The sequence below is a fragment of the Propithecus coquereli genome, unplaced genomic scaffold (assembly GCF_000956105.1).
Source record: "Propithecus coquereli isolate 6110/MARCELLA unplaced genomic scaffold, Pcoq_1.0 Scaffold164, whole genome shotgun sequence".
NCBI classification, from domain to species: Eukaryota; Metazoa; Chordata; class Mammalia; order Primates; family Indriidae; genus Propithecus; species Propithecus coquereli.
Window position 1 is genome coordinate 2,192,949 of NW_012140969.1, and position 25,219 is coordinate 2,218,167.

Below are 25,219 nucleotides of genomic sequence, written 5' to 3' on the forward strand. Positions count from 1 at the left end.
AGTGGAGTAGGAAAGGCCTGACAGGAGAAAGTTTAATGGAAATTAGAAAAGACCTAAATAAATGGAGAGATATACCATGTTCATGGACTGGAAGACTTCGTATTGTTAAGATGGTGATTTTGCTCAAGTTGATCTACTGATTCAGTGCAATCCCAATCAAAATCCCATCTTGTTTTTTGGTATAAAATGACAAGCTGAGTCTAAAATTTACACAGAAATGCAAAGGATCTAGAGTAGACAAAACAATTTGAAAAAAGAACAAAATTGGAGGACTACTTGAGCTGAAGACTTGTTATAAAATTACAGTAATCAAGGCAGTATAGTCTTGGCATAAAGGCAGACATTATAGATTGATGAGCAGGATGGAGTCCAAAAACAGACCCACACTTAAACAGCCAATTGATTTTTGACAAAAGTTTTAAGGGAATTCAATGGGGGAAGAGAACAGTCTAGAACAACTGCTGCTGGAACAACTGGATATCCCTATGGAAAGCAATGAACTTAATCCTTAGCTCATACCATATACAAAAATTAACTCCAAATGTATCACAGACCTAAATATAAGTGCTAAAAGGCATCAGTCTGTTTAAACAGGGATTCCAATACACAGACATCACTGGTCTACAGGATTGTTTTCCACAGGCATCCTCTATTTAAAACCAAAATAGGAGTTTTGTTTTTAAAGAGATAGGGTCTTGCTATGTTGCCCAGGCTGTACTTGAACTCCTGGGCTCAAGTGATCCTCCCGCCTCAGCCTCCCCAGTAGCTGGCACTACAGCATAGCCTCTCAAAGCCCTGGGGTTACAGACATGCGCCAATGCGCCTGGCCCAGGCAGTATATTTCTATAGTCTTAAAAAATATCTAGTACCTGGTGGAGGGGGGGCCCATGCCAGATGCTGTGTATTCACTATTGACTAAAATTGGCATTATCTTTGCCATTTAACTGAGGCGAGGAAGACAGAGATAAAGACTCTACTCCAGAAATGTGCAGGAAGGGCAAAGGAAGCAGTGATCAAACAGGAGGCAAGGCTGAGGTGGTGAGTCAGCTGAGCCCTGGAAAATGAGGAAGAGCACGCATGAGAGAAGCAGGGGTGGGAACCGTCCAGCCTGAGAAACCACACATGGTAGGACCTGACTTTGGGGAGCGCTTGTCCCGTTGGGGGAACGAAATATTTTAAAAACACAGAGAAGAAGCCGAGAGGCTCAAGGCCGTCAAACTTGGAGCAAGGCTGTCCCCGACAGTGCTTTCCTGTCTGTACTCAAACGTCGTCTTCGCAGCGAGGTTCCCTGGGTGCGAAACTTGAAATTTCCACAACCCTCTCCCCTCCACCCCGCCACGTCTTCTTCTCAAGACACTGATTTTACTTATTAATCGTGCTTCTCGTCCCCCTCCCTCACTAGATCGTGGGCTCCTCGGCGGCTAGGGCACAGTAGCAGGTCAGTAATTATTGGCTAAACGAATGAATGACACTCGGTTGGTTTTGCAGAAAAGGCGGTCACGATCGGGCGCCCGACTGGCCCCGCCGCCCCACGCCAGGCATCAAAGTGGTTCCCAGGCCCGCCCTTGGCCCGCGGGCAAACTTTGCCCAGTCCAGGCCCAGTCTGCCCGTCTTCCGCCCCCACGCACGGCCCCGGGTACCCACTGCCGAGCCTTGAAGCCCCTCGGCCATCCCTTCCCCACAGATCCCACGGCCACCCCGATCCCATCCCCCAATTGTCCCTCCGCCGCCGCCTCTGCAGTGGCACCCGCTCTGCGCATGCTCGGCGGCGTGAGGACGCGCGGCGTGCGAGACGAAGATGCCCATGCGCAGGCGCAAAGCCGCCGCAGACAGAGTGGGGAGAAGCGCCGGCTGCGCGTGCTTTCTATGGGCCACGCCCACCGCAGCTGAGGCCAGCGCGCACGCGCGCGGGCAGCGGAAGGGCGGGCGGGCGCGCGGGCGCGCGCACGAGGCCGGGCGGGCGGCGGAAGCTGGAGAGACTTTCCGCGGGCGTGGGGAGGAGAGCAGCGAGTGCGCGCGCAGCGGGGGCGCGGGCGGCGTGTGTTGTGGAGGGGCCTGGCCGAGGGGGACGGGAGCGCGCGCGAGGCTTCCCCTCGCTCGGCGGCGGCGGCGGCTTCTTTGTTTCGTGAGGAGAGGCGAGACGCACACTTTGCCCCCTGCCCCGCGCGGAGGGGCGGGGGAGGCGCTGTGAAGGCGACGGCACCGGCGGCTCCCGGTAAGGAACGCGGGCCGCGGGGGGAGCGCGGCACGAGGCTTGGGAGGACGGTTTGAATGGAGCCGTGGCGCCGAGGGGGGAGGGGGCCGCCGGCTCCCGGAGCGGGGCCGGGGTACGGTGGCGCCGGAGGGTCAAGAAGCCCGGCCGGCAGCCGCGCGCGCGGGGAAGGCCCTAGTGTAGCGAGGCCGCGGCGGCCACAGTATCTGCGGGTCGGCGGGGTCCGGGCCCGGGCCTCGTGGAGGCCGCGCGCCCCCTGCGCGCGCTCTCTCCGGGGTCGCCGGACAAAGCTGGGCCCCCCACCTCCCCAGGCGGGCCAGGAGTCCGGCCCCCAGTCGCCGACCGGGTGGCCGCGGCTGCAACAATAGGCAGGCGTCGGGGTTTTTCTGGCTACGTTGTAACGGGTCTTCGCCTTTTTGGCTAGGCTGCAATCGGGACTCAGTAGCAAAAACCCCAGCTATGTCCAGCGTCGCCCGGACACGAGCATTAGCAGCCCCCTTGGGTTAGCAGACTTGAAATTTTATTAAAAATCGCCTCATTCCAGATTGTCAAGGAAAGGTAAATGATTCCCCCAATTTCTTGCATTTAGTGACTTGAAATGTTTGACCCGAAGTGACGGGGTCGGCGTCTAGTGGGGGAGGACGGAGGAAACTGTTTGCTGTTGAAAGCGTTGTTTTTCTTTTGCATCCTTTTTCCTCCTCCCCCCAGTCGATCGGTTTTTCAGATTAAGGCTTTTATTTAAAACGCGGACATTTTAGGCGAGTGTTTTGTGCTGATCTTGAACATCCCAATCTTTTTTTTTGGTCAGTGACTCCTTGGGAAAAGTAGAATTGGAATAAGCAGAAGCGCCACTTCTCAGGAATTTGAAACAAGTTTTCAGTTTAGATTGACAGGCCGGATTCAAGTTTGATTCTTGGCGCTGTGAGCCCCTTAGCTGTGTGACCTTAGGCAAGTGGCTTAATCTCTCTGAATTTCTTAAGTTTCCTCGTTTGTGAAAGGGGTAATCTCACAAATGGAGTTGGTGAGAGCCTGTAAAATGGTTCCTGGCTAATGGGAAGGACTATTGTTATTGTCTGGTCCAATCTCCTCCTTCCTTGTTCAGCTAATATTTGTTGCGACCCTACTGGGTGTTGGGTGGTTGGGGGTTGGATGCCTCAGGTACCTCTCCAGTCTTGTGGGGGAACTGGTGGTAAATGTGGGGACAGATCCCTTTGGCCTGCCATTGAATCCTCACAACCTGCATTGTGAGGAGGACACAGTGCATGGGCAGGGATCCGTGAGAGGCAGAGATCAGGGAGGCTTCAGAAGAGGGCGCCTTCGCTCAGAGGATGCGCAGGCTTTATTTTGACTTTGCCTGGCCTCCTTGGACCAGTCATTATTTCTGTCTGCCACACTTGCACATCGACCTGGTCCTTTCCTGTGTAGCTTTCACCCCCAGTGCCATCAGAGCAGGGGCTGTGTCTACCTGGTTTGCTGCAGCATACCCTGGGCCTGGCACATAGTAGATCCGTAGTGAACATTTGTGGAATGAATGAGGAGGGTCCTTGGAAGGATGGTCTATGTAAAGTGCTTGGTAAGGGACTGGGAGTGGGTTGTAAAGCCACACGTGTTAGTTGCTGTTGTTGGGTTTTTTTTGTTGTTGTTGTTTTTGAGACAGGGTCTTGCTCTGTCGCTCAGGCTAGAGTGCAGTGGTATCATTATAGCTCATTGCAGCCTTGAGCTCCTAGGCACAAGCGATCCTCCTGCCTCGGCCTCCCGAGTAGCTGGGACTACAGGTGCATGCTACCATGCCCGGCTAATTTTTCCATTTTTCGTAGAGATGGGGTCTCAGTCTTGCTCAGGCTGGTCTTGAACTCCTGGCCTCAAGCAATCTTCCCGCCTCAATCCTCCTGCCTCTGCCTCCCAAAGTGCTAGTGTTACAGGCGTGAGCACCCGGCCTCTTGTTGGTTTTTGAACTTTCCAGGTCATTGTTTCCCCGAAGCTCAGTTGCCCTCCCCAACCCCTCTGCCCCCATAAAGGGTGGCTCGGTGGTTAGTATGGGGTGATGGTGAGGAGTCCTCCTTTCTGGAATCAGACCCCCTAGATTCACCCTCAGCTCTCTAAATTCTAGCTTGACCTCAAGCAAAGCACTTCCCAGGAGGGCTCCCCACTTGTGAAACAGGTAGGACGAGGATGCTACCTCACATGGTTCTTGTGAGGGTTGAATGCGGTAACATGGGAAGCTGCTTAACACACTGCCGCACTTGGCACCCAGGTGCGCTCTTGATTTGTTAGAGTTAAAATTGTTTATTTTATTCATTTGTAATTTTTGTAAATCAACTATTTAAAAAACTAAAGTCATTATTTAGAGTCATCCTATATCCCAAGAACCCCAGGTTTGATATGCTGCTTATATGTATTTTTCTAATTTTCACTAAAATCAATGGGTGCATAATTAGGAAAGCATTCAGTGTCCCTACATATGCCATCTGAAATCATTTTGTGTCCAGCCCTTTAGAAGATTTTTGATCTTGTAGGTTTTTGAACCGGGGTGGTGACGTCATCAGAGGTGTGGTACAGGGCAGTGCGGTGGTCGCCAAACTTTTTCTGTCAGTGAAAAGCACCCCAGCACATATGCGTATTTATTTACAAATTATTTACGTACCATTGGCACTCCTTGTGGACTCTCAAAACATTGGGCAGTAACCCTGGACCAGTTCCATGTCTTAGCCATTTATTAGACATGGGAGAGGAGTAGGGACTAGTGTTTAGGGTAAATGTCTGATGAGAACTTTGTGCCAGTAAGCTGAGGTCCAGGGATATTTTCTTTCCCACCAGGGGCCCGCAAGTTCAACCGCCTGGTTTTGACCTCTGGCTTTGTCACTCACCTTCCCTTAGTCATCATGGATGCGGTGGCACGGAGGGGCCCATTCACGTTGACTATAGACAGAACACAACGTGAATGGCGCCCCCTGGAGTTGTGCAAGAAGTGACCCAGCCACTCATTCAACATTTATGTTGTGAACACGCGTGCACTGAGCGCCTGCCATGAGCCAGGCACTGCTCCGGGAGCTGGGCATTCACTGGGGACCTGGAAGACAAGGGCTCTGTTCTCATTAGCTCACAGCCGGCTCCTGCTTGCAAAGGGCACAGTAATAGTACCCAGCTTGTGGGATTGTTACAAGAATGAAACAACAACCAAATGACAAACGCGAAGTGCGCAGAACAGTGCCGGGCACGTGGTGCTAAACAATTGGCAGCTATTGTCATTTATTAGGATTCTTACAACATCCTGGGGTATGACACAGATAATATATTTTTTCCTCCTGTAATGGTTCTGTGTGTGTTTGCAAAGTGAGAGCAAAGGAATCAGTTTCTCCATTTTGTCCTCAATAGAGTCACATGATGCTTAATGACAGGGCCGTGTTCTGAGAAATTTGTTGGGAGATTATTTCATCGTTGCGTGAACATCCCAGAGTGTTCTTACACAAACCTAGGTGATGCAGCCTCCTGCCCACCTGGGCTACAATGTGTGGCCTTTTGTTCACAGGCCACAAACATGTGCGGCATGTTACTGTATTGAGTACTGTAGGCCGTTGGAACACAGTGGAATTTGTGTATGCAGTCTTAGGAACGGTACAGTAAAAATACAGTACCATAATCCTGTGGGTCCACCGTCCTGTACGTAGTCCACTGTTGGGCAGAACGTTGTTGTGGAAAATGATGCTTTGCAATTTCACCGTAAGACTTTGCAAACGGGAGAGTGTGTTTGGTGGCCTGGCTTTTTAGAAATAGCAAGTGTTCATTTTCCGTTTCACATAGTTGCTTATAACTTGGAGTATTGGAACACGCAGGAGAGAGGTGAAGTTTTAAAAACAAATCAGAGCGAAAGGGATGTGCTACACCTATGAAAGGGAAACGTAACAGCTGCTGCAATCCTGGGGGGACATCTGAGAGGGAATGAGTCCGAATCGAGTCTGAGGCCAAGCTGAGCTGCAGTTGCCACTGACCTTGTAGGTGTCACCCCTAAGGAGAAGTGCTGGGCTCGTGAGTGTGACCGGTGATTTCTCGCTTGAAGTGTTCTGTTAACTGCATGCTGATGTACTGATTTTGGCCTCGACTCTTCTTCTTATATGGGAAAGGGCCTTGAGGGAAGCGCCAGGTGTAGCAGGGTTGCTGGGAGATCCATGAGGTCCCTCCAGTTCCCTCAGGAAGGGGCTGTCTTTAGAAAACAGGTAAATGCTAGCAAGGTGTGAACCAGTGCTGGCCACTTCCTGTCTTTTAAGCACCAGACTGGTTTCTTTTTGTCTTTTGTTTTTGTTGTTTTTTTGAGACAGGGTCTCGCTCTGTTGCCTGGGCTAGAGGGCAGTGGCGTCATCACAGTTCACTGTAACCTTGAACCCCTGGGCTCCAGTGATCCTCCTGCCTCAGCCTCCCTAGTAGCTGGGACTACAGGTGTGTGCCACCATGCCTGGCTTAGTTTTTTATTTTTTGTAGAGGCAGGGTCTTGCTGTGCTGCCAAGGCTGGTCTCGAACTCCTGGCCTCAAGCGATCCCCCCACCTTGGCCTTCCAAAGTGTTGGGATTACAGGCGTGAACTACCTGCCGGCTTCCCAGACTTGTTTCTAGAACTTCGATTTGGAACTTGGTTACCTTGCTAAAGAGGCATGTCTTCATTTTTGTGTGCGGACAGTTGTCCCTGGGAACAGTCTTAAGTTTTGCTCTGTGTGAAGTTCACCAGCCGTGAGTGTCACAAAGCAGGATGGGCCCTATTTTTAACAGTGATGGACTTAAAATGGCTCTTTGAGGTGGTTATTTAATTTTATATTTTGTTTTTGTAGAAATGGGGTCTCACTGTGTTGCCTGGGCTGGCCTTGCACTCCCGGGCTCAACTGATCCTCCCACCTCAGCCTCCTGAGTAGCTGGGACTTCAGGCGTGCACCACTGCGCCTGGCTTTTTGTAGTGCTTTAGTTCTCCTTTCGCTGGCAGGTCACGCCCCACTGGCCCAGGAAGCAGGTGGCTGGCGTGACAGTTGCCTCCTCACTTGTTTCAGTGGGAAACTTGAGTGAGAGGCTCTGATGTGTGCCACCCAGTAAAGCGGCACAGTGGCTGGTCTCATTATGCCCAGGGGAGCTGATACCGGCCCTAACGGTGGTCCGAATGGGATTCCTACACAGGGCGGGCTACAGGGGCACCGACCGGCCTTGCCCACCTCCCTAGAACGTCTGGATGTTCTGCCCGTTGGAGTGGTTCTCGTTGCTTCCACTTGCCGCCTTTCCTTGACCTTCAAGGCTCCCGTCCTATACTTTTTTCCTTCCTAATAGAGGTAGGGTCTCACTGTGTCGCCCAGGCTAGAGTGCAGTGGCGTCATCATAGCTCTGCAGCCTGAAACTCCTGGGCTTAGGTGATCCTCCTGCCTCAGCTTCCTCAAGGCCTGTGACCGCCGCGCCCCCCGCCATCTGCTGCCACTCTCCCACCTTCTGAGGTATGATAGGAAATATATTTGGTCTTTGTGTGTCCCTGTCCGGAGTGATAGGACTGTCTTTCGTTGGTCACACCTGAGTTTCTGCTTATGAGGTGAGTTAGGGTGGGGCTCCTAGGTCACTCAGGACGGGGCTGGTCACCAGGAAGACCAAGTGATTCCAGAGTGGCCTGCCTGGACAGGGCGGGGAGCTCTGCATGCCACCTCCCCCCATACCTTGTGCTGTGTGTCTCTTCCATCTGGTGGTCCCTGAGTCCCTCTCCTTTATAATACACCAGTAATGGTAAATAAAGCGCCTTCCTTAGTTCTGCAAACTGCTTTAGCACGTTAGTCAAAACTGATGAGGGGGTTGTGGGAACTCCTGTTTTGTATGGCTTGTTGGTCAGAAGTCCCAGAGCTGGGACTTGCAGTTGGCGTCTGAAGTGGCGGCAGTCTTGTGGGACAGAGCTCTTAACTTGTGGGCTCTGGCACCAACTCAGGCTGGAGTTTGGAGAGTTGGGGAATTGCTGGGTGTGGGAAAAACCCACACATCTGGTCTGGGAAGTGTTCCGTGTTGTGAGAGTATCGTAGGAGAAAACTTTGTTTTTCTGTGAGCTAGTGTCAGAGGTGACGTGTGAGTGCAGAGAAACAAAGTGCGTTTCCCACTCTCTGCTCCAGCCACACTGGCTGACTTGCTGTGCCTGGGAATATGCCACGAGTAGTTGCACCCCAGGGCCTTTGCACTTGTGGTCCTTCTCTCTGGAGACCACCCAGGCCACGGCATTCAGAGTGCCTCCCATCTGTTAACCCTGTGAGCTCTGATTATTTTTTTACAGCACTTCACCCTCTATGTGACGTTGTGTCGTATTTATTTGCATGCTTCTCTGTTAACTTGGTTGTCTGCTCCACCAGGCAAGAACTTTGTTGTTCCCTGACAGACACACCCTGTGTCTGGAGCCCCACTTGGCACAGTCAGCGCTCGGCTGGTATTTGGGGAGTGGTCGTCAGTAAGTCCTCTACTGGGGTGGCTGGGACGGCCTATCACGAGTGACACTGGGCAGGTATGCATCTCCGTGCCCATGCTCGGCCTTTGTGAGCTCCTGTCATGGAGACTTCTCTCCTGCCTTTTCTACATGACATCAGTCATTGTGCTCAGGCTTGAGCATGCAGCAGGCAACACAACAGACCCAGCCTGGGTCGTGACATCCATCCAGTGGGCCTTGATCAACCTTTTTTTTTTTTTTTTTTTGGTATTTTGTATTTTTATTTTTTCAGAGACAAGGTCTTGCTGTGGTGTAAGCCTGCTAGAGTGCAGTGGCGTGATCACAGCTCACTGCTGCCTCGAACTCCTGGCCTCAAGCAATCCTCCTACCTCAGCCTCCCAAGTAGCTGGGACTACAGGTGTAGCCACCATGCCTGGCTAGGTTTTTTTTTTTTTTTGGAGACAGAATCTCCCTCTGTCGCCCAAGCTAGAGTGCTGTGGTGTCAGCCTAGCTCACAGCAACCTCAGACTCCTGGGCTCAAGTGATCCTCCTGCCTCAGCCTTCTGAGTAGCTGGGACTACAGGTGTGCACCACCACACCTGTCTAATTTTTTTTTTCTATTTTTGCTAGAGACAGGGTCTCGTTCTTGTTCAGGCTGGTCTTGAACTCCTGACCTCAAGTGATCCTCCCACCTCGGCCTCCCATAGTGCTAAGATTACAGGTGTATGCCACTGTGCCCGACCCCAGCTAGGGTTTTATTTTTTAATTGTTTTTTTGTAGAGATGAGATCTTGCCATATTGCCCAGGCTGGTCTTGAACTCCTGACCTCAAGTATCCTCCCGCGTTTTGGCCTCCCAAAGTGCTGGGATTACAGGCATGAGCACAGCTCTTGGTCAGCCTTACCAAAAAAAGTACATATACACACACACATACATAGGCCATGGGTGTTTCACAGGGAGCATGGGTCAGGACAGATTTGTGAAACCTATTGCAGTTGCTTGATGTGTTCATGCTGTGTTACATTGTCATGGTGGATCATTGTTAAAAGTTTGAAAAACATCCATCTAATAGGGTAGCGTTCTGGATCTTGCACTGTAGACACTACATCTTCCTACCGGATTGCAGAGAGCTCCCTTGGGGCAGAAGGCATCCTGGTTGTCCGTAGGTCCTTTGGTGCCTTGTAGATGGATGGGTAGGTGCTCTTAAGGGGTGTTCCAGTGACTAAAAAAGCGAAGTGATCCCAATAAAATGGTGTGTGATTCCTGGTGCTGACAGTACTACTTGGTAACAATTTGGCCTATCTATCTTGTAGGTAGAACCGAGAGAACATTGTCATTTATCATCAGGACCTGACTTTTTAGTTTCTGAAACGTATTGCCTTTTAAATGTAGGGCAGGGTTTTGCTGCTTAATTATATCACAGGGAAAATGCCACAAAACCATCAGCATTGGGGAGCACGGTCGCTCTCAGGAATAAGCCATTTCCCCTCGATCCCTAAGACCACAGGACTCTCATAAACAAGAGAGTCCCACGCCATCAGATCTGATGGGGAAGGTTTGCTTACAGACTGTTGGGGGGAAAAAATCTCGTGTTGCAGTTCACATGTGATAAATGGGCAGGTTTTGCTGAAGCCGTCCTGCCCGAGCACCTGTCATTACTTGACTCTGGCGTCGTATCTGCTGATCAAATGTGTCTGGGGACAAATTTTCCCAAGCTCAGAGAACAAATCAGATATCCTAGGGCCGAACTTAAATATAATGCTGGATCTCAGGCTCCAGGTGGAAACTCCCCGCTCCCCATAATCCCAGCAAGGTCTCTCTGGGGTCCGATTGCCTGTGAGCAGCTTGCCCTGCCTGGGGCTGGTCACCACAGCCCGTTTTTATTCATAAGACAAAAGCTAAGAGTGGCTTGAAAGAAGAGACCAGACCTCTGATCGTCGAGTAGCCTGGCTCCACATTTGAACGTCAGTACGTTTCTATTTTAGATGACAATTTTGGTGAAGCTGAAAGTAATGAAAATAATGCAGCCCTCGGGTCCTTTCATCTTTCTCTTTTATTGCCACAAAGGCATTTCCCGGGCATCTTTTCTGGGTATTTATTTCATTGGTATTTTTCTGACCTAGGTTATTTTTGCATAAAAATTTTTTTTTAAAAAAAATCTGAATATAAAAGTAATAGATAGTTATTGTGAAAAAACATAAGCAAAAACAAAAAACGCCCGGCATCTATGATATGGAAAGTGTAAATTCGCCATCGCAGGGCTGTGCTGATGGCAGTTTCGTGCCTGTTTGCTTTGGCCTGGCTTCTGTGTGTGGGTTAACGTCTGTGTGTTGTTCTTTTTAGCAAAGCGGGGCTTGGGCCAGGCCCACCTTGCTTTGTCACTACCTTGATTCGTTTTGGACCATCCTCCGTGTCCGTGTGTGCACAGTTACCTCTTTTTTTTTCCCCCCCCAATGGTGCCAAGATTTCTGCATCGTGGATTGTGTCGGGGTTCTGATTGCTGGGCGGTTGGGGAGCTTCCCAGAGAAATTGAGGCATTGTGGCCAAGTCACTTCCAGACCCTTTGGCCCTGGGCACCTGGGGGCCTGTTTTCATCTCATGGCCTCCTGGGCATGGACTGAATGTCTTAGCTTTCAGCCGTTAGGCTCTTGCCCACAGTAAGTATTTTGACTTCCCGTCATTCCTTCTGGCCTCCTGCCTGGATTCCCGGGCTCTGTTCCCTCCTTGTGGCCCCAAAAGGACCCAGTCTATCCAAGGGCCACACACGTCTGGATTTGGTTCCTGACACGTGCTGGCTGTTCTCAGCCCTGGGTCCCCTCGTCCTTTGCTTTTCTTATCTGCTTCCCTGTGACCTGGTTTGCGATGAATTTCAGTGCTGCATGAAGTCGCCCTTTTAGTGACTTGTCATAGAGGGCCCCATGCATGAATCCAGGTGGTACCGTGTAAGCCACCTGAGACCCTAGAGGCCTTAGAGATGACCTTGGGCACCCAAGGAATGTGCTGAAAGTGTCACATTGTTAGTTTCCTGTATGCACAGGGCAGGGATGTTTGGTGAAGGGGGAAGAAGGATGGGAGGGGGTGTTCCCTGCCCTCAGACCCCGCCTCTCTTCTGAAATTCCCAGCCAAGCTTGTTGGGCCCTCCTATGTCAGCGTCTCACTGGAGCAAGGTGGCACCTGGCCCCACACCCTCTGCAGCTCTCAGCGAGGCCCGGGCCACCTCAGCCCCTCAGGAAGGGACAGCTGGCCAGGAGCAGTTAGATGAGGGCTAAGAACACCACATTTGTGACAGCGGAGCCAGGAGGGAGAAGAAACGTTTGCAGTAGCCCAATTCCGTACCCGCTGATCGCCTGGGTGTGTGTGTCGCTGTCGACAGTGCATCCTTGTTTGTACCTAGGGGCTGCCTCGTGCAGCCTCTGCTTCCCGAAAGGGGAAGCCAGTGTGTTCCTGACTGCTGCTGGGCAGGGCCATTCCTCCAGGCTCATGCTGGGGGGAGGCGACATTTAGGAAGTGAGCTCTCCAGAGTGATCGCTTGATACGTGACTCAGTTTACTGATCTGTGTGCAGGGAAAGGAGCCCTGCTTCCTGGCTTTGATGGGAGGACTTTGTGACCGTCCTAGTGTAGTACCTGAGAAGCACTAAGCTACTGCTCAGTAAACCTGGCAGAGGAGAGGGGTTCCTTGAGGGAGGCATCGGTTAGCTCATTCCTGCTGCCTGTAACCTCTGAGGGAGACACTGGTCTCTGCTCCGGCCCACAGAGGAGGAAACAGAGTCCCAGGGAGTTTATCCAGCAAAGTCACAGAGTCCACGTTCGGGGTCTGGGCTGCATGGCAGTGAGTTCCAGTGCGACCTTGGCCTTGTGACCTCAGCTCTTCCACTGACCTGCTGTGTGGTCTGTGCGGCTCAAGATCCCCTCTGTCGGTGGGGACAGTGCTGGTCCCTGTCCTAGTGTGGCAGTGAGGGTCCAGTGGGTGAATCTGGTGCGTTACCACCAAGGGGGCCCATCTGCCTGCTTCCCCTCTCTGGCGGGGTCTTCCCTTACCCGTGATTTCCTTGTGACTGAGACGTCCCTCAGCAGTTGTAAGTCTTTTGGAGGTGAAGGGAAGTCACCGTCCTTCTGGATTTGGAATTATCCCCTCCCTTCCTGTATCTTAGTGGCCTTGAGGTAGACAAAGATTTCTTAGAGGCCGGGTGCGGTGGCTCACGCCTGTAATCCTAGCTCTCTGGGAGGCTGAGGCGGGCAGATTGTTTGAGCTCAGGAGTTCGAAACCAGCCTGAGCAAGAGCAAGACCCCGTCTCTACTAAAAATAGAAAGAAATTAATTGGACAACTAAAAATATATAGAAAAAATTAGCCGGGCATGGTGGCGCATGCCTGTAGTCCCAGCTACTCGGGAGGCTGAGGCAGGAGGATCGCTTGAGCCCAGGAGTTTGAGGTTGCTGTGAGCTAGGATGACGCCACGGCACTCTAGCCCAGGCAGCACAGTGAGACTCTGTCTCAAAAAAAAAAAAAAAAAGATTTCTTAAATAGGACCCTAAAAACATTAACCATCAAAGAACAATCTTGATAGATTGGCCATCATTAAAATTAAGAACTTCTCTTCATCACGGGACTCCATTAAAGTGCAAAGGCGTCCAGGTATGGTGGCTCACACCTCTAATCCAGCACTTTGGAGGCCGAGGTGGGAGGATTACTTGAGCCCAGGAATTTGAGACCAGCCTGGGCATCATAGCAAGACCCCATCTCTATAAAAATAAAATTAGCTGGGTGTGGTGACATGTACCTGAGGCAGGAGGGTCGCTTGAGCCCAGGAGTTGGAGGTAGCAGTGAGCTAAGATTGTGCTACTACACTCTAGCCTGGCTGACAGAGCGAGACCCCATCTCTAAAAAAAAAATAAAAAGAGTGCAAAGGCAGGTCACAGACTGGGAGAAGGGAATTGCAATCACATATCCTTGATAAAATATTAGCAGAAACTTCACCACTTTGTAAAAGTGGATGTCTAGAAGATAGGAAGCATACAGAAAGGTGCTCAACGCCATTAGTCACAAGGGAAATGCAAATGAAAGCCATGAGTTGCGATTATACATTTACCAGAATGATTAGAAATTATAAAGACTGACAGCAGCGTGTGTTGGTGTGGATGAGGAGCAACTGGAATGCTCTCCTCCTGTTTGGGGGTGGGGCAGCGTGTGGAGATTGAACAACCATTTCGGAAAACTGGCGATCTCTACCGAAGCTAAATTTATGCCTTCCTGTGACCACCAGTTCTGCCCTTGGACACCCAAGGAAAATGAGTGTCTGTGTCCCCCAAGTACTGTTGCTCAAAGCAGCTTGATGTGTGCTGGCCAAAATCTGGTGGCACAATGGCTGTGCAAACAAGAACGGACAAAAAGAACTTGACCGTCATATTCAGCGACAAGGATGACTCTCCCAGACATAATGATTAGCAAAACAATCCTGTGTGATTCTCTTTTTAGCTGAAGTTTAGTTACAAGTGAAAGTGATTTGCAGTAATAGTCAAAATGGTGTTTCCCTGGGAGGGTGGTACGCCTGGGCAGGGCCTGAGGGCACCTTCTGGAAGGTCGGAAGTGCTATGTCCAATCTGGGATTCCTCAAGTTGCTTACCTACGATGCTATGACCAGGACACCTGCAACTCAATGAAAGTCAATAAGATCCAAAGCCACTTTCCTCAGGATTAAACTGAGGACCACAGAGCCGCCCCCCTGTCCTTTCTCCACTGCAATGCTGTAGGTCAGCCAGCGCTTGTGCAAACACGGCAGTACTCAGCATGGTTTTGCGTAGTACCTGCACCACCACCTGTTACTGTAACTCCGCGCATGCGTGAGCTTTCAGTCCAGAAGTGAGCTTGCTGACAGTGGCCCTGCATACTTTTCCTCGTCACCATAGCCTTACGCTTCAGAGGTGGCAGCTGTGGGAGCAGATGCTATTTTAAAAGCCTCTTGTGGCCGGACATAGTGGCTCATACCTGTACTAATCCTAGCACTCTGGGAGGCTGAGGCAGGAAGATTGCTTGAGCCCAGGGGTTCGAGACCAGCCTGAGCAAGAGTGAGACCCTGTCTCTACAGAAAGTAGAAAAATTAGCTGAGTGTGATGGTGGTGCACCTGCAGTCCCAGCTACGCAGGAGGCTGAGGCGGGAGGATCACTTGAGCCCAGGAATGTGAGGTTGCAGTGAGCCATGATGACGTCATTGCGCTCCAGCCCAGGTGACAGAGTGAGACTCTGTCTCAAAAAAAAAAAAAAGCCTCTCGTGAAACCCTGTGCTTCTCAAAAGCAGACTTGCCACGTTTGGACATAAAATCTCTCTTGAGGCAGCATCTTCAATGAGCCTGTGTGTCATGATGAAGTTGGCACTGCAGTGAGTCAAGGCCTTTCCTGGAGGCCGTGACAGCATCCCATGATCCGATGGGAAGAAGTCCTGAGCTTAAGTGTAGAGTATGAGGAGCAGAGCTGTAATTTCAGAGTCGCCTCCCAGTGTGCACTCGCTGGCCTGTCTGCCCTGGAGAGGGAGAAGATGATTTGCCCGAGATGGCCTGTGTTGTATTTGCTGTCGATTTCAGTTTGCTGGACTCAGAACGCAGACCCACATGTGAGGAAGAAGCTGTCGGCCAGCGAAAGACGCAGTGTCTGTGAAGTATGTGGCTTTCTTGTCCTTTTTCCTACCTCACTGCAGCTCTGTGGGCCTCAAAGAAGGACCATGCGGGGAACGAAGGGCCCAGAGGGGAGCGCCAAGGAGCTGGTGTCCTCCACCTTGCCCCGGCCATCGCCCTCGTGCTTGGCTTCCCGTCTAGCGTGTGACTGCAGGTGCATCCTCCCTGCAGACAAACCCCCAGGCCAGAGGCTGCAGACTCCAGAATCAGCATCTTAGTGAAGTTATTGAGGGGCAGAGACTGCTGTCGCGGGGCAGAGGCTGGGCGGCATGTCAGAATCCACCAGGATCCTGATTCTGTAGCAGAATGTGTGACTATTCACATAGAGCAGAATCAAGCCAGTTTTGCTTCCACGTGAGTTTATCTCCCACTTATTTATTTAGAGACAGGGTCTTAACTATGCCGCCCAGGCTGGAGTACAGTAGTGTCATTATAGCTCACAGCAACCTCAAATTCTTGGGCTCAAGTGATCCTCCTGCCTCAGCCTCCTGAGTAGCTGGGACTACAGGTGCACACCACCACACCTGGCTAATTTTTTAATTTTTTTTGTAGAGACCAGGTCTCGCCATGTTGCTCAGGCTGATCTCAAATTCCCGGCCTCCCAGAGTGCTGGGATTACAGGTGTGAGCCACCCTGCCCGGCTGTTCAAATTTATTTTTTTTTTAAAAGTTTGGTTTTTCCTGAGCTTGTTGGGTTTTGGATTTGTGGGAAAGGGATTGGTGAGCTGGAGACACGAGACATGACTTCTGCAGCGCCCTTGTCAGGTTTACCTGAGGTCTGGCACCAAGGCTCTGGAGCTTTGGAGATAACTGGGGGCGGCTAGAGGTCAGAGAGACGTGTTCTCAGTGTGACACGTTCAGGTTTATTCACGCCGGGGCCTGGCGTCTCAGGATCGGTGCAGCGCCAGCTCTGGCCCCTGCCCTGCTGAGGAATCTGGTCCTCTCTCTGATTAGCCAGAGCCTGGAATGAAGTAGTAGTTTTGGGTTTTTGATCTAGTATCTGAGAAAATACCCCTACCTTTCAAAGTAAAAAAAAAAATTTTTTTTTTCCTCCAAGAGATTAAAGATGTTCCTGTCCTTCCTGTAAAATTTATTCTCAGAACCAGAAGTACACAGGAGAGTTGAGGGGTAAAGAGATTCATTCCAAAAGTCCACAGAAACAAATCCTAGATTTGTGACATGCCCAACAAGAGAGGGGCTATTAGAAAACACAGGGCAAGGACGTGCAGTGGAGCCATTAGAATTTGTGTGTCAGAGATTATTAAGTGATAAAAATGGTCATAGGTACGATTATGTGAAGGAACGATCACCTGGGGTGTGCTGAGAAATTCCATGGAGTGTGTGTGTGTGTGTGTGTGTGTGTGTGTGTGTGTGGAATAGCCTAGAACGGAGGTGGGGTCCCAGTGGCTCCACCAGGGCAGCTCTGCACCCTGCATGGCTGGACACGTGGCCGGGCCTGCTCCATCCTCAGGGCCCTGTGGACCCCTGGGAGCCTCCCAGCCTTCTCTCCTGCAGACGTCCCATCTTTCTGGGAGGGGACAGGAGACCAGGGTTTCTTCTTGCCCTCTGCAGGGGCAATTAGTGCTTAGCCTCTGTGTCGGCTGGGATTTGGGTGACTTTAAGGTTCTGTATTCTTTTTGTGTTTTCCAGATATCAGCCATGAGATTGTATCACTCCGTGATCAGGAGAGAGGTTAATGAAAGAGAATGTTATCTAAGGTCCTGTCCTAGTCCATTTGGGCTGCTGTAACAGATTAGCTTAGACTGGTGTCTTGTAAACAACAGGTTTATTCCTCATAGTTCTGGAGGCTGCAGAGTCCCAAGATCAAGGTGCCAATAGATTCGGGGTCTGGTGTAGGCCTGCTTCCTTATAGACAGCATCTTTTCACTGTGTCCTCATGTAGTGCCATGGCACCAGCCTAGCTCACAGCAACGTCCAACTCCTGGGCTCAAGCCATCCTCCTGCCTCAGCCTCCCCAGTAGCTGGGACTACAGGCACTTGCCACCACACCTGGCTAATTTCTTTCTATTTTTAATAGAGATGGGGTCTTGCTCTTGCTCAGGCTAGTCTTGAACTCCTAACCTCAAGTGATCCTCCCACCTCGGCCTCCCAGAGTGCTAGGATTACAGGCGTGAGCCACTGCGCCTGGCCTTAACATATGAATTTTAGTGGGGGCACAAATATTCAGACCATAGGAGCCCATATAACTATACAACAGAGTAAGGGTTACCTGAAATTTGAACACGTACTATAGAAAGCATTTATGAAGTTCATCAGTCCATGGACCTATTACAGCAGGCATAATTTACTAACATAATTGCATGTAGTTTCTTAGCTGAGTTTTGGATGTTGTAGAGGCCTGGGTCATAATTCTGGGTATCAGTTTTTTTACTTTGCAGCAATATTTGTCAAACTTGAAACATTTGAATATCCTTCTCGAAGTGTTTGAGATATCAGAGTGCCATTATTTGCGTGATATTTTTCTTTAAATGACCCTACGTTTTAAATTTAAATTCCTTTATTTTATTTTATTTTGTTTTGTTTTGTTTTGTTTTTATGTTTTTGTGGAGACAGGGTCTGACTGTATTGCTCAGGCTGGCCTGAAACTCCTGGCCCAAGTGATCCTCCTGCCTCAGCCTCCCAAGGCGCTGGGATTACAGGTGTGAGCCACCGTACCCTGCCTAATTCATTTATTTTAAAGGAAACTTGGTTTTACTGCCTTCAATGGAAAACCGGTGTCACTTGCCATAAGTGTTTGTTTTTATTGACTTTGTGAAGTTCCAGTCTGAGGCTGACAAGTTGTGGTGTTCTCTCTCTTTTGTTAAATGAGAAGATCACATACTGAAGCGGTGTGAAGGGTAGACTCGCACCCGCCTTAGATGTTCTCTTTGCTGTGATCAGAAAGGTGGCAAGAGAAGCTGAAGGCTCTGGTGAGGCAGCGTGACCCGTGTTTTCTCTTTGTCCCCACCTTCCTGGGTGGACTGTGATCTCATTTGTGTGCCTGGGACGGATCACTTTTTCTGAGAGCAATTGCAGAGAAAAGATTTCGGTGGCAGGGGTCAAAGGCACTGGCTCCCCATTGATGGACGATTCTGTTGTGACTATGTGGTCTACTTTTGCCGTCCCCAAGGTGCCTAGCCATTGGCCACGACCCCCAGACTGACCAGGACTTCCTTCCGGCAGGAGACCACTGTCCACAGCTCCTGTGAAGATGTCCACTCCAGATCCACCCCTGGGCGGAACTCCTCGGCCGGGACCTTCCCCGGGCCCAGGCCCCTCGCCTGGAGCCATGCTGGGTCCTAGCCCGGGTCCCTCACCCGGCTCTGCCCACAGCATGATGGGGCCCAGCCCGGGGCCACCCTCAGCAGGACACCCCATCCAGACCCAGGGGCCTGGAGGGTACCCTCAGGACAACATGCACCAGATGCACAAGGTAGGGAGCCCCGTGCCCCTGTGCCTGCGTCCCTTGCTGTAGGCCGGGTTCCTTGCTGCTCGCACTCCTGCCCTGTGGCCATAGGCAGCCTCTGGACAGAGGGCCAGAGGGGAATGCCCTCTAGTCGGAGGTGACCTGCCTCGGCTCAGACATCCACCCTGGGGCCCACCGCTGTGAACATGGGGATCAGGTGTAGAGGACCCCCAGCCTGCCCTGGTCACATGGCCCGGCCTGAGCCAGGAGTGGAGAGCAGGACATCCCACCCCCCTGCCAGCCAGCAGCCGCACCACCGTCTCATGCTCCCTTGTTCTCTGCATGGGACATTTGGGAACATCCATCTGAAGTTTTCTTTCATTAATAAAGAAAAGCCTCCTGACCCTTAAAGAAGGCTTAAGGCACATGGTCTCCTGTATGTCCAGCTCACCTGTGTAGCTCACGGAGCCGAGCAGTGGCCACCCTTTCTCCTCATTCAGTGGGGTGCTCCAGGGCCTAGGTGACTGTGTTCTGGAGGCCAGGGGACAATTGGACTAGGAGTTCAGACAGACCACTCTGATTTATAGTTTCTGAGAAGAGGGTCCTGCGATCTTCATTATCTGTGGTCAGTCTCCTGGTGAAGATGACTCGGCTACACCTGCTCCCTGACCGGGGCCTGTCACGTTGTGTCTTTTCCCTGTGGGATTTTGGCTGTCTCGTGACATGTCCTCCCCTGATCTAGGTCCCTGGTCCAGTTGTCCCTCTGCCTCCAGACCACAGTCTCCTGGGTGGTCACCTTCCAGTGGGTGGCATGCATTTTGTGTGTCGGCGTTGGGTGGCCGTTCTCAGTGACATTGAACTTATCTTGGAGGTGCCGCTCCCTCCTCCTGTTCCCACTTTCTGACCCTGCCTTGTCCTTGCCCCTGTCCTAGCCAATGGAGTCCATGCACGAGAAGGGCATGCCGGATGACCCGCGCTACAACCAGATGAAGGGCATGGGCATGCGGTCGGGGGGCCACGCGGGCATGGGGCCGCCCCCCAGCCCCATGGACCAGCACTCCCAAGGTACAGTTCTGCATCCCTTCTTGTCTTGTGTCTGCCACACCCCAGGAGGTCCTGGGACCATTTCCCTCCTCTGTGCCCCAACAGATGGATTCAGGGAGGACCTAGGACAGTTGAGCCAGGTGGGCAGCCCTGTCTCTGGCGGGCTCGGCTGCTGCTCCATTCTGGCCCTGTCTTCTCAAGCAGCCCCAGGAGAGTGAGCGCTGGTGGGACAGGCTGGGTTTGGCATGGTGGGTCCACTGGGCAGCAGCCAAGGAGCTTACTAGAAATGCACATTCTTAGGGCCCAGGACTCTGCCTTAACAAGCCCTGCAGGTGGCCCTTCTGTACAGGGACAGTTGAGAAGTGAAGTGGTAGATGACTTGCCAGGCCCTTCTGCCAGCAGGAGTGGGAAGCTCAGGGGCGCCACAGGGAATGGAAACGAGTGGAGGGGCTCGGCCGCCCTGGGCACGTGCACCCTGCCCATATGCAGGCAGGAGGGCAGGCCCGGGGGACCCAGATTTCATGTACTGGCTCTCGGCATCAACCAGTGGCACCTGACTGAAACGTGGGTGACACCAGGTCGGCCATGCAGGCCGCTGGGCCGAGGTGACCTGAGTGTGTGCCCTCTGGGTGCCTCTTGTTTGATTCTCAAGAGTGAAGTCAGGGTAGGGGCTGGTGTAGGTGCATCAGAAAAGGTCTCTATCTTAAAAGTCACAGATGTGTGCTGTTGAGTGACCAAAGGGCTGGCCTTTCTCTGCAGGTTACCCCTCACCCCTGGGTGGCTCCGAGCATGCCTCCAGTCCGGTTCCAGCCAGCGGCCCGTCCTCGGGCCCCCAGATGTCATCTGGGCCAGGAGGGGCCCCACTGGATGGCACCGACCCCCAGGCATTGGGGCAGCAGAACCGGGGCCCGACCCCGTTTAACCAGAACCAGCTGCACCAGCTGAGAGCTCAGATCATGGCATATAAGATGCTGGCCAGGGGGCAGCCCCTCCCCGACCACCTGCAGATGGCTGTGCAGGGAAAGCGGCCAATGCCCGGGATGCAGCAGCAGATGCCAACACTACCTCCACCCTCGGTGTCCGCAACTGGACCCGGTCCCGGCCCTGGCCCTGGCCCTGGCCCAGGTCCGGGACCAGCACCTCCAAATTACAGCAGGCCTCACGGTAAAGTCTGTGCACCCACGTCCCCTCTTTGGGATTGCATGGGGCCTGCCCAGCACTTCCGGGTGCTCAGGTTGGCGGGTGGCTGTCCTGATAGATGCTGTTTCTCCACCTCCCTTCCTCCCAGGCCCACACTCAGGGGCCCGTTGATGAGTGTGTCCCCTGGAGCCAGGGCTGCCCGTGGGGGCGGGTGCAGGTATGAACACAGGATGCATGTTATTCTCTCTTATTGGTTACTCCCTGTGTGTAGGTATGGGAGGGCCCAACATGCCTCCCCCAGGACCCTCAGGCGTGCCCCCTGGGATGCCAGGCCAGCCTCCCGGAGGGCCTCCCAAGCCCTGGCCTGAAGGTAAGTTCCCTTCTCTCTTGGTCTTGCATCTGACTCCCCGTCGTGGACTTGGGCTGTGTAGGCCTTGGGAAGAGCCGGGTCAGAGAGAAAGGGACAGTCAGCCCGACCCAAAGCCAGTAGTTTTCCTGTGGCCTTCTCTGGGTCTCCTCTATCCCAGGTTAGTTCCCAAAGGCTTGGTTTTGGTTCCATCTTCTCTGATGACGCGTGGCCTTCGCCCAGGCTGTGGCCCTCTGTGCACGTAGTTGCTCAGGAAGAACCTCAGGCTCGCTCTGTTTGGGGCGAGGCAGTGCATGGAAGGGGCTTGTTTGTGGCCGCCTCAGAGCCTGAGATGCAGCGCTGGGCATTGAAGAGTGAATCGCTTCAGTTGGATTCAGCTGGAGCTGTAGGAGAGGGAAGACAGGACAATGCTGCTCCGTGAGCCCCAGCGCAGGACAAAGCCCACGGTCGCCATGTGGCTGAGTGTCCCTTCCAGGCAGCTGACTTCGCTCAGTGGAGGCCGTGTGGGACGGGGCTGAGGCTGAGGTCTCCAGTAGGTTCTAGCCCTGAGGCAGGAGACCCCTGAGTGAGAGGCAGTGTGGCAGCTGCCCGAGAGGTGGGGGAGGGGAGGGGTTTTGCTGTCCCCATGGCAGGGAGGAGCCCAGGAGAGTTTTCATTTCCACTCTGGAACAGGCCCAAGAGCTCAACACGGGCCCTGCCGCTTGCCTCCCACCAGGGCCCATGGCAAATGCTGCTGCCCCCACCAGCACCCCTCAGAAGCTGATCCCTCCGCAGCCAACGGGCCGCCCTTCACCTGCACCCCCCGCCGTCCCGCCTGCCGCGTCACCCGTGATGCCACCCCAGACACAGTCCCCGGGTCAGCCGGCCCAGCCCGCCCCCATGGTGCCGCTGCACCAGAAGCAGAGCCGCATCACTCCCATCCAGAAGCCAAGGGGCCTCGACCCCGTGGAGATCCTGCAGGAGCGGGAGTACAGGTGAGGGGGCGCCGCCTCGCAGGGAGATTCTGTGTGTGCGCGTGCAGACGGCCACGGGGAGCTCTGCTTCCCCACGAGTACATGCCCTGCGCGCTGTTCCACCGTAGCCACGGGTCTTAGAGATCGCCTCCTCTCTGGCCACAAAGACCCTTCCTGTTCATTTCCTGGATGGCACAGTATTCTGTCTAGTGGCTTTCCGGTCATCCAGGCCCCTGGCTCCATGACGTTGGGTCATTTCTGATCTCTCCATTGAGATGATTCCATAGTGAATACACCTGCAGAGCTCTGATGTCACACCTGTGCATGTGTGTCAGAATCAGACCTGAAAGAGGCATTGTCGGGGTCCAGGGGATGTGCACTGGGAAATTTCGTAGATTCTGCAAAACTGCCCACCACAGAGATTGCAGGGAAACACGCAAGAATGGAAGTTCCTGTTTTTATGAAGAAACAGGTTTTCTCCAACTTTGGTTTTATCAGCACTCAAAAAAGCAACACGGCAAGCTTTGTGGTGGTCCCTTGTCAAACGTCGGTGGTCTGTTTCCCACACGGCAGTTTGAAGTCTCTTTACAACTAACTTACATCTATTCATGGCTTAAAACCTGCCTTTGGTTTCCCATTATCTGTCCAGTGAATGTTCCTTTCTGTCCAGCTCTGCCCAACACTTGGTCCTCACCTACCTCACTCTCCTTGTTTCTATTTGTTTAACAAGGTAGGCTCGCTCGTGCCCCAGGACCTTTGCACAAGCTGTGCATGGCTCCTTCTGGTCATTCTGGCCTCATTGCTGAGGTTACCTTTCCTCGTCACCTCCAGCCCCTCCTCAAAGCACTTACTACTCTCTGGAATTGCAGTAGATATTTAATTTTTATTTATTTATTTATTTATTTTAAGACAGTGTCACTCTGTCACCCAGGGTGGAGAGCTCCATGAGTGACAAACGGCCTTGTTAGTCTTGTTCAGTGCTCAGGCTCCACGCCCAAAATGGTCCCTGGCACACAGTAGGTGCTCAGGAAGTACGTGTGGGAAGACTGAGTAGGGGGTTGTCCCATGGAACCTTCAGACCGAGCATGGAGGGTTGCTCTGAGGCACACGGGCTAAGGAGATTCCCACGCTGCGTGTCCCATCCATGCCAGCGCTGGCACGGATGAAGTGTCACGAGCCAGCCCCGGCCCATCAGGAATCTCGTGTGCTGTGTCCCTGAGCCAGGTCCTAAGGAGCGTGGCCCTCCAAGCTGCCTCCCTTGGCTCCGCGTTGCTCCTGCCGTCCTCTTTTGAGGCATCGTCTGTCTCATGAACAGCGTCACCATCCCTCAAGGGATGGCTTCCTTCTTCTGCATTCCTAGCTTTAAAGCACAAGACCGGGTGGGCTCTGCACACAGACGAGCCCTCTCACCGCCCGCCCCTCTCCCTGTCTTTGCTTCCCAGGCTGCAGGCTCGCATCGCGCACCGAATTCAGGAACTTGAAAACCTTCCCGGGTCCCTGGCCGGGGATTTGCGAACCAAAGCGACCATTGAGCTCAAGGCCCTCAGGCTGCTGAACTTCCAGAGGCAGGTGGGCTCAGGCGCACGGCCGCTGCTTTGGGAACAGGGCCTTCCCGCAGTGCTGGGGCTTAGATTCCAAGAACCTCTTCTCGGCCTGTTATTAAACAAATGGATGCAGATGGCGAAAAAGCCACCGCGCCCATCCCCAGGCCTTTGCTCCCTGTCCCTCCTTCCTCTCATGTTCTGCACAGGAGTGGGCACGTGGGCCATTCACAGATTGAATAGTGTGTCTTTCCTTCCCTAAGGTGGCAGAAGCAGGAGACTCACATGGGTCTATTTCTGAAGGTGCGATGCTTTTGAATGACCCGTAAGAAATTGTGTGTGTGGCTGAGGTGAGGCAGGCTGGAGGCCTGGGGTATGAGAGGACCCAGCTTCTGGGTGTCCAGGAGCTGTCACCTCTTGACGTGTGCTCACCTGGCCCCTGAGCACCTCCCAGACACATGGACTCGGTGCTTAAGACACTTACAAGGGCTCCTTAGGAAGCAACAGCGCTCTGCGGAGCATGCGACATGTCACTGCGGACGCCACAAAGCTGCACAGCACCAGCCTGTCCTCTCCTTCCCTCCAGCTGCGCCAGGAGGTGGTGGTGTGCATGCGCAGGGACACAGCCCTCGAGACGGCGCTCAACGCCAAGGCCTACAAGCGCAGCAAGCGGCAGTCGCTACGTGAGGCCCGCATCACCGAGAAGCTGGAGAAACAGCAGAAGATCGAGCAGGAGCGCAAGCGCCGGCAGAAGCACCAGGTGCGTCCCCGCGGCCTGCACACCTGGCCGCCCGCTGAGTCCCGGCTCCCTTGCCACCACGGCGCTGTGTTTATTTCGTTTCTAAACACGCCGCTTGTCTGTCTTTTTTGTTGATTATGATAACAGTATTCTAGACACTGAGCGTATGCCGGTGGCCAAAACTAAACTGGAGGAAGACAGGCAGCAATAATCCCACGTGTGACACGCTGGGAAGGTGCTAGGTGTAAAGAAACACAAGCTGGGATAGAGAAGATGGAGCTGTTGTAGACACGTGGCGGGGGGAGTTCTGTCTGGGGCGGTGACATCTGAGCAGAGACCCGAGAGATGGGCCATGTGGGTTATGTGGGCAAAGTGGGCAAAGAGCTTTCCAGGCAGAGGGCACTGGATTGTGCCCGTGTCTTCCATGGAAAGCAAGGATCCCTGCAGCCAGAGTGGCAGGGAGAGCTGGAGGAGGCGACAGCAGGGCAGTGGCGGGACAGGTCCTGTAGTGCCCTGTGGGCTCCAGGGAGGATTGGGCTTTTGCTCTGAGTCAGGTGGGAGCCATGGAGGGTTCCACGCAAAGAAGGGACTCAGACTTTCACAGGATAAGTCAAGGAGACCAGAATCTGTACATCTAAAGGCAAATAGGATTCGGGGATAATTCTGTTTCTTTTTTGGTCATTTATAGTTTCTAAGGCTTTTCTACAATTTATGTCTTTTTAAAATAA

The 25,219-nt window shown here is 52.8% G+C and overlaps 1 protein-coding gene across 7 annotated transcripts in view; it reads left to right on the forward strand.

Annotated features, from left to right (window-relative positions):
* The first annotated feature begins 1,086 nt into the window (after positions 1-1,086).
* The window catches only part of SMARCA4 (SWI/SNF related, matrix associated, actin dependent regulator of chromatin, subfamily a, member 4), an 83,609-nt gene continuing 59,476 nt past the window's right edge, over positions 1,087-25,219 (forward strand). For 6 of the 7 annotated variants that reach the window (XM_012641270.1, XM_012641272.1, XM_012641273.1 and 3 more), the window contains exons 1-8: positions 2,041-2,215; positions 18,485-18,734; positions 19,640-19,772; positions 20,511-20,915; positions 21,163-21,261; positions 21,974-22,232; positions 23,654-23,780; positions 24,339-24,512. In XM_012641270.1, coding sequence (XP_012496724.1) covers positions 18,513-18,734; positions 19,640-19,772; positions 20,511-20,915; positions 21,163-21,261; positions 21,974-22,232; positions 23,654-23,780; positions 24,339-24,512 — 1,419 coding nt within the window. In that variant the 5' untranslated portion in view covers positions 2,041-2,215; positions 18,485-18,512. Of the gene's footprint in view, positions 1,126-2,040; positions 2,216-18,484; positions 18,735-19,639; positions 19,773-20,510; positions 20,916-21,162; positions 21,262-21,973; positions 22,233-23,653; positions 23,781-24,338; positions 24,513-25,219 lie in introns of those variants that run through there. The other variant, XM_012641271.1, reaches the window with a different exon arrangement.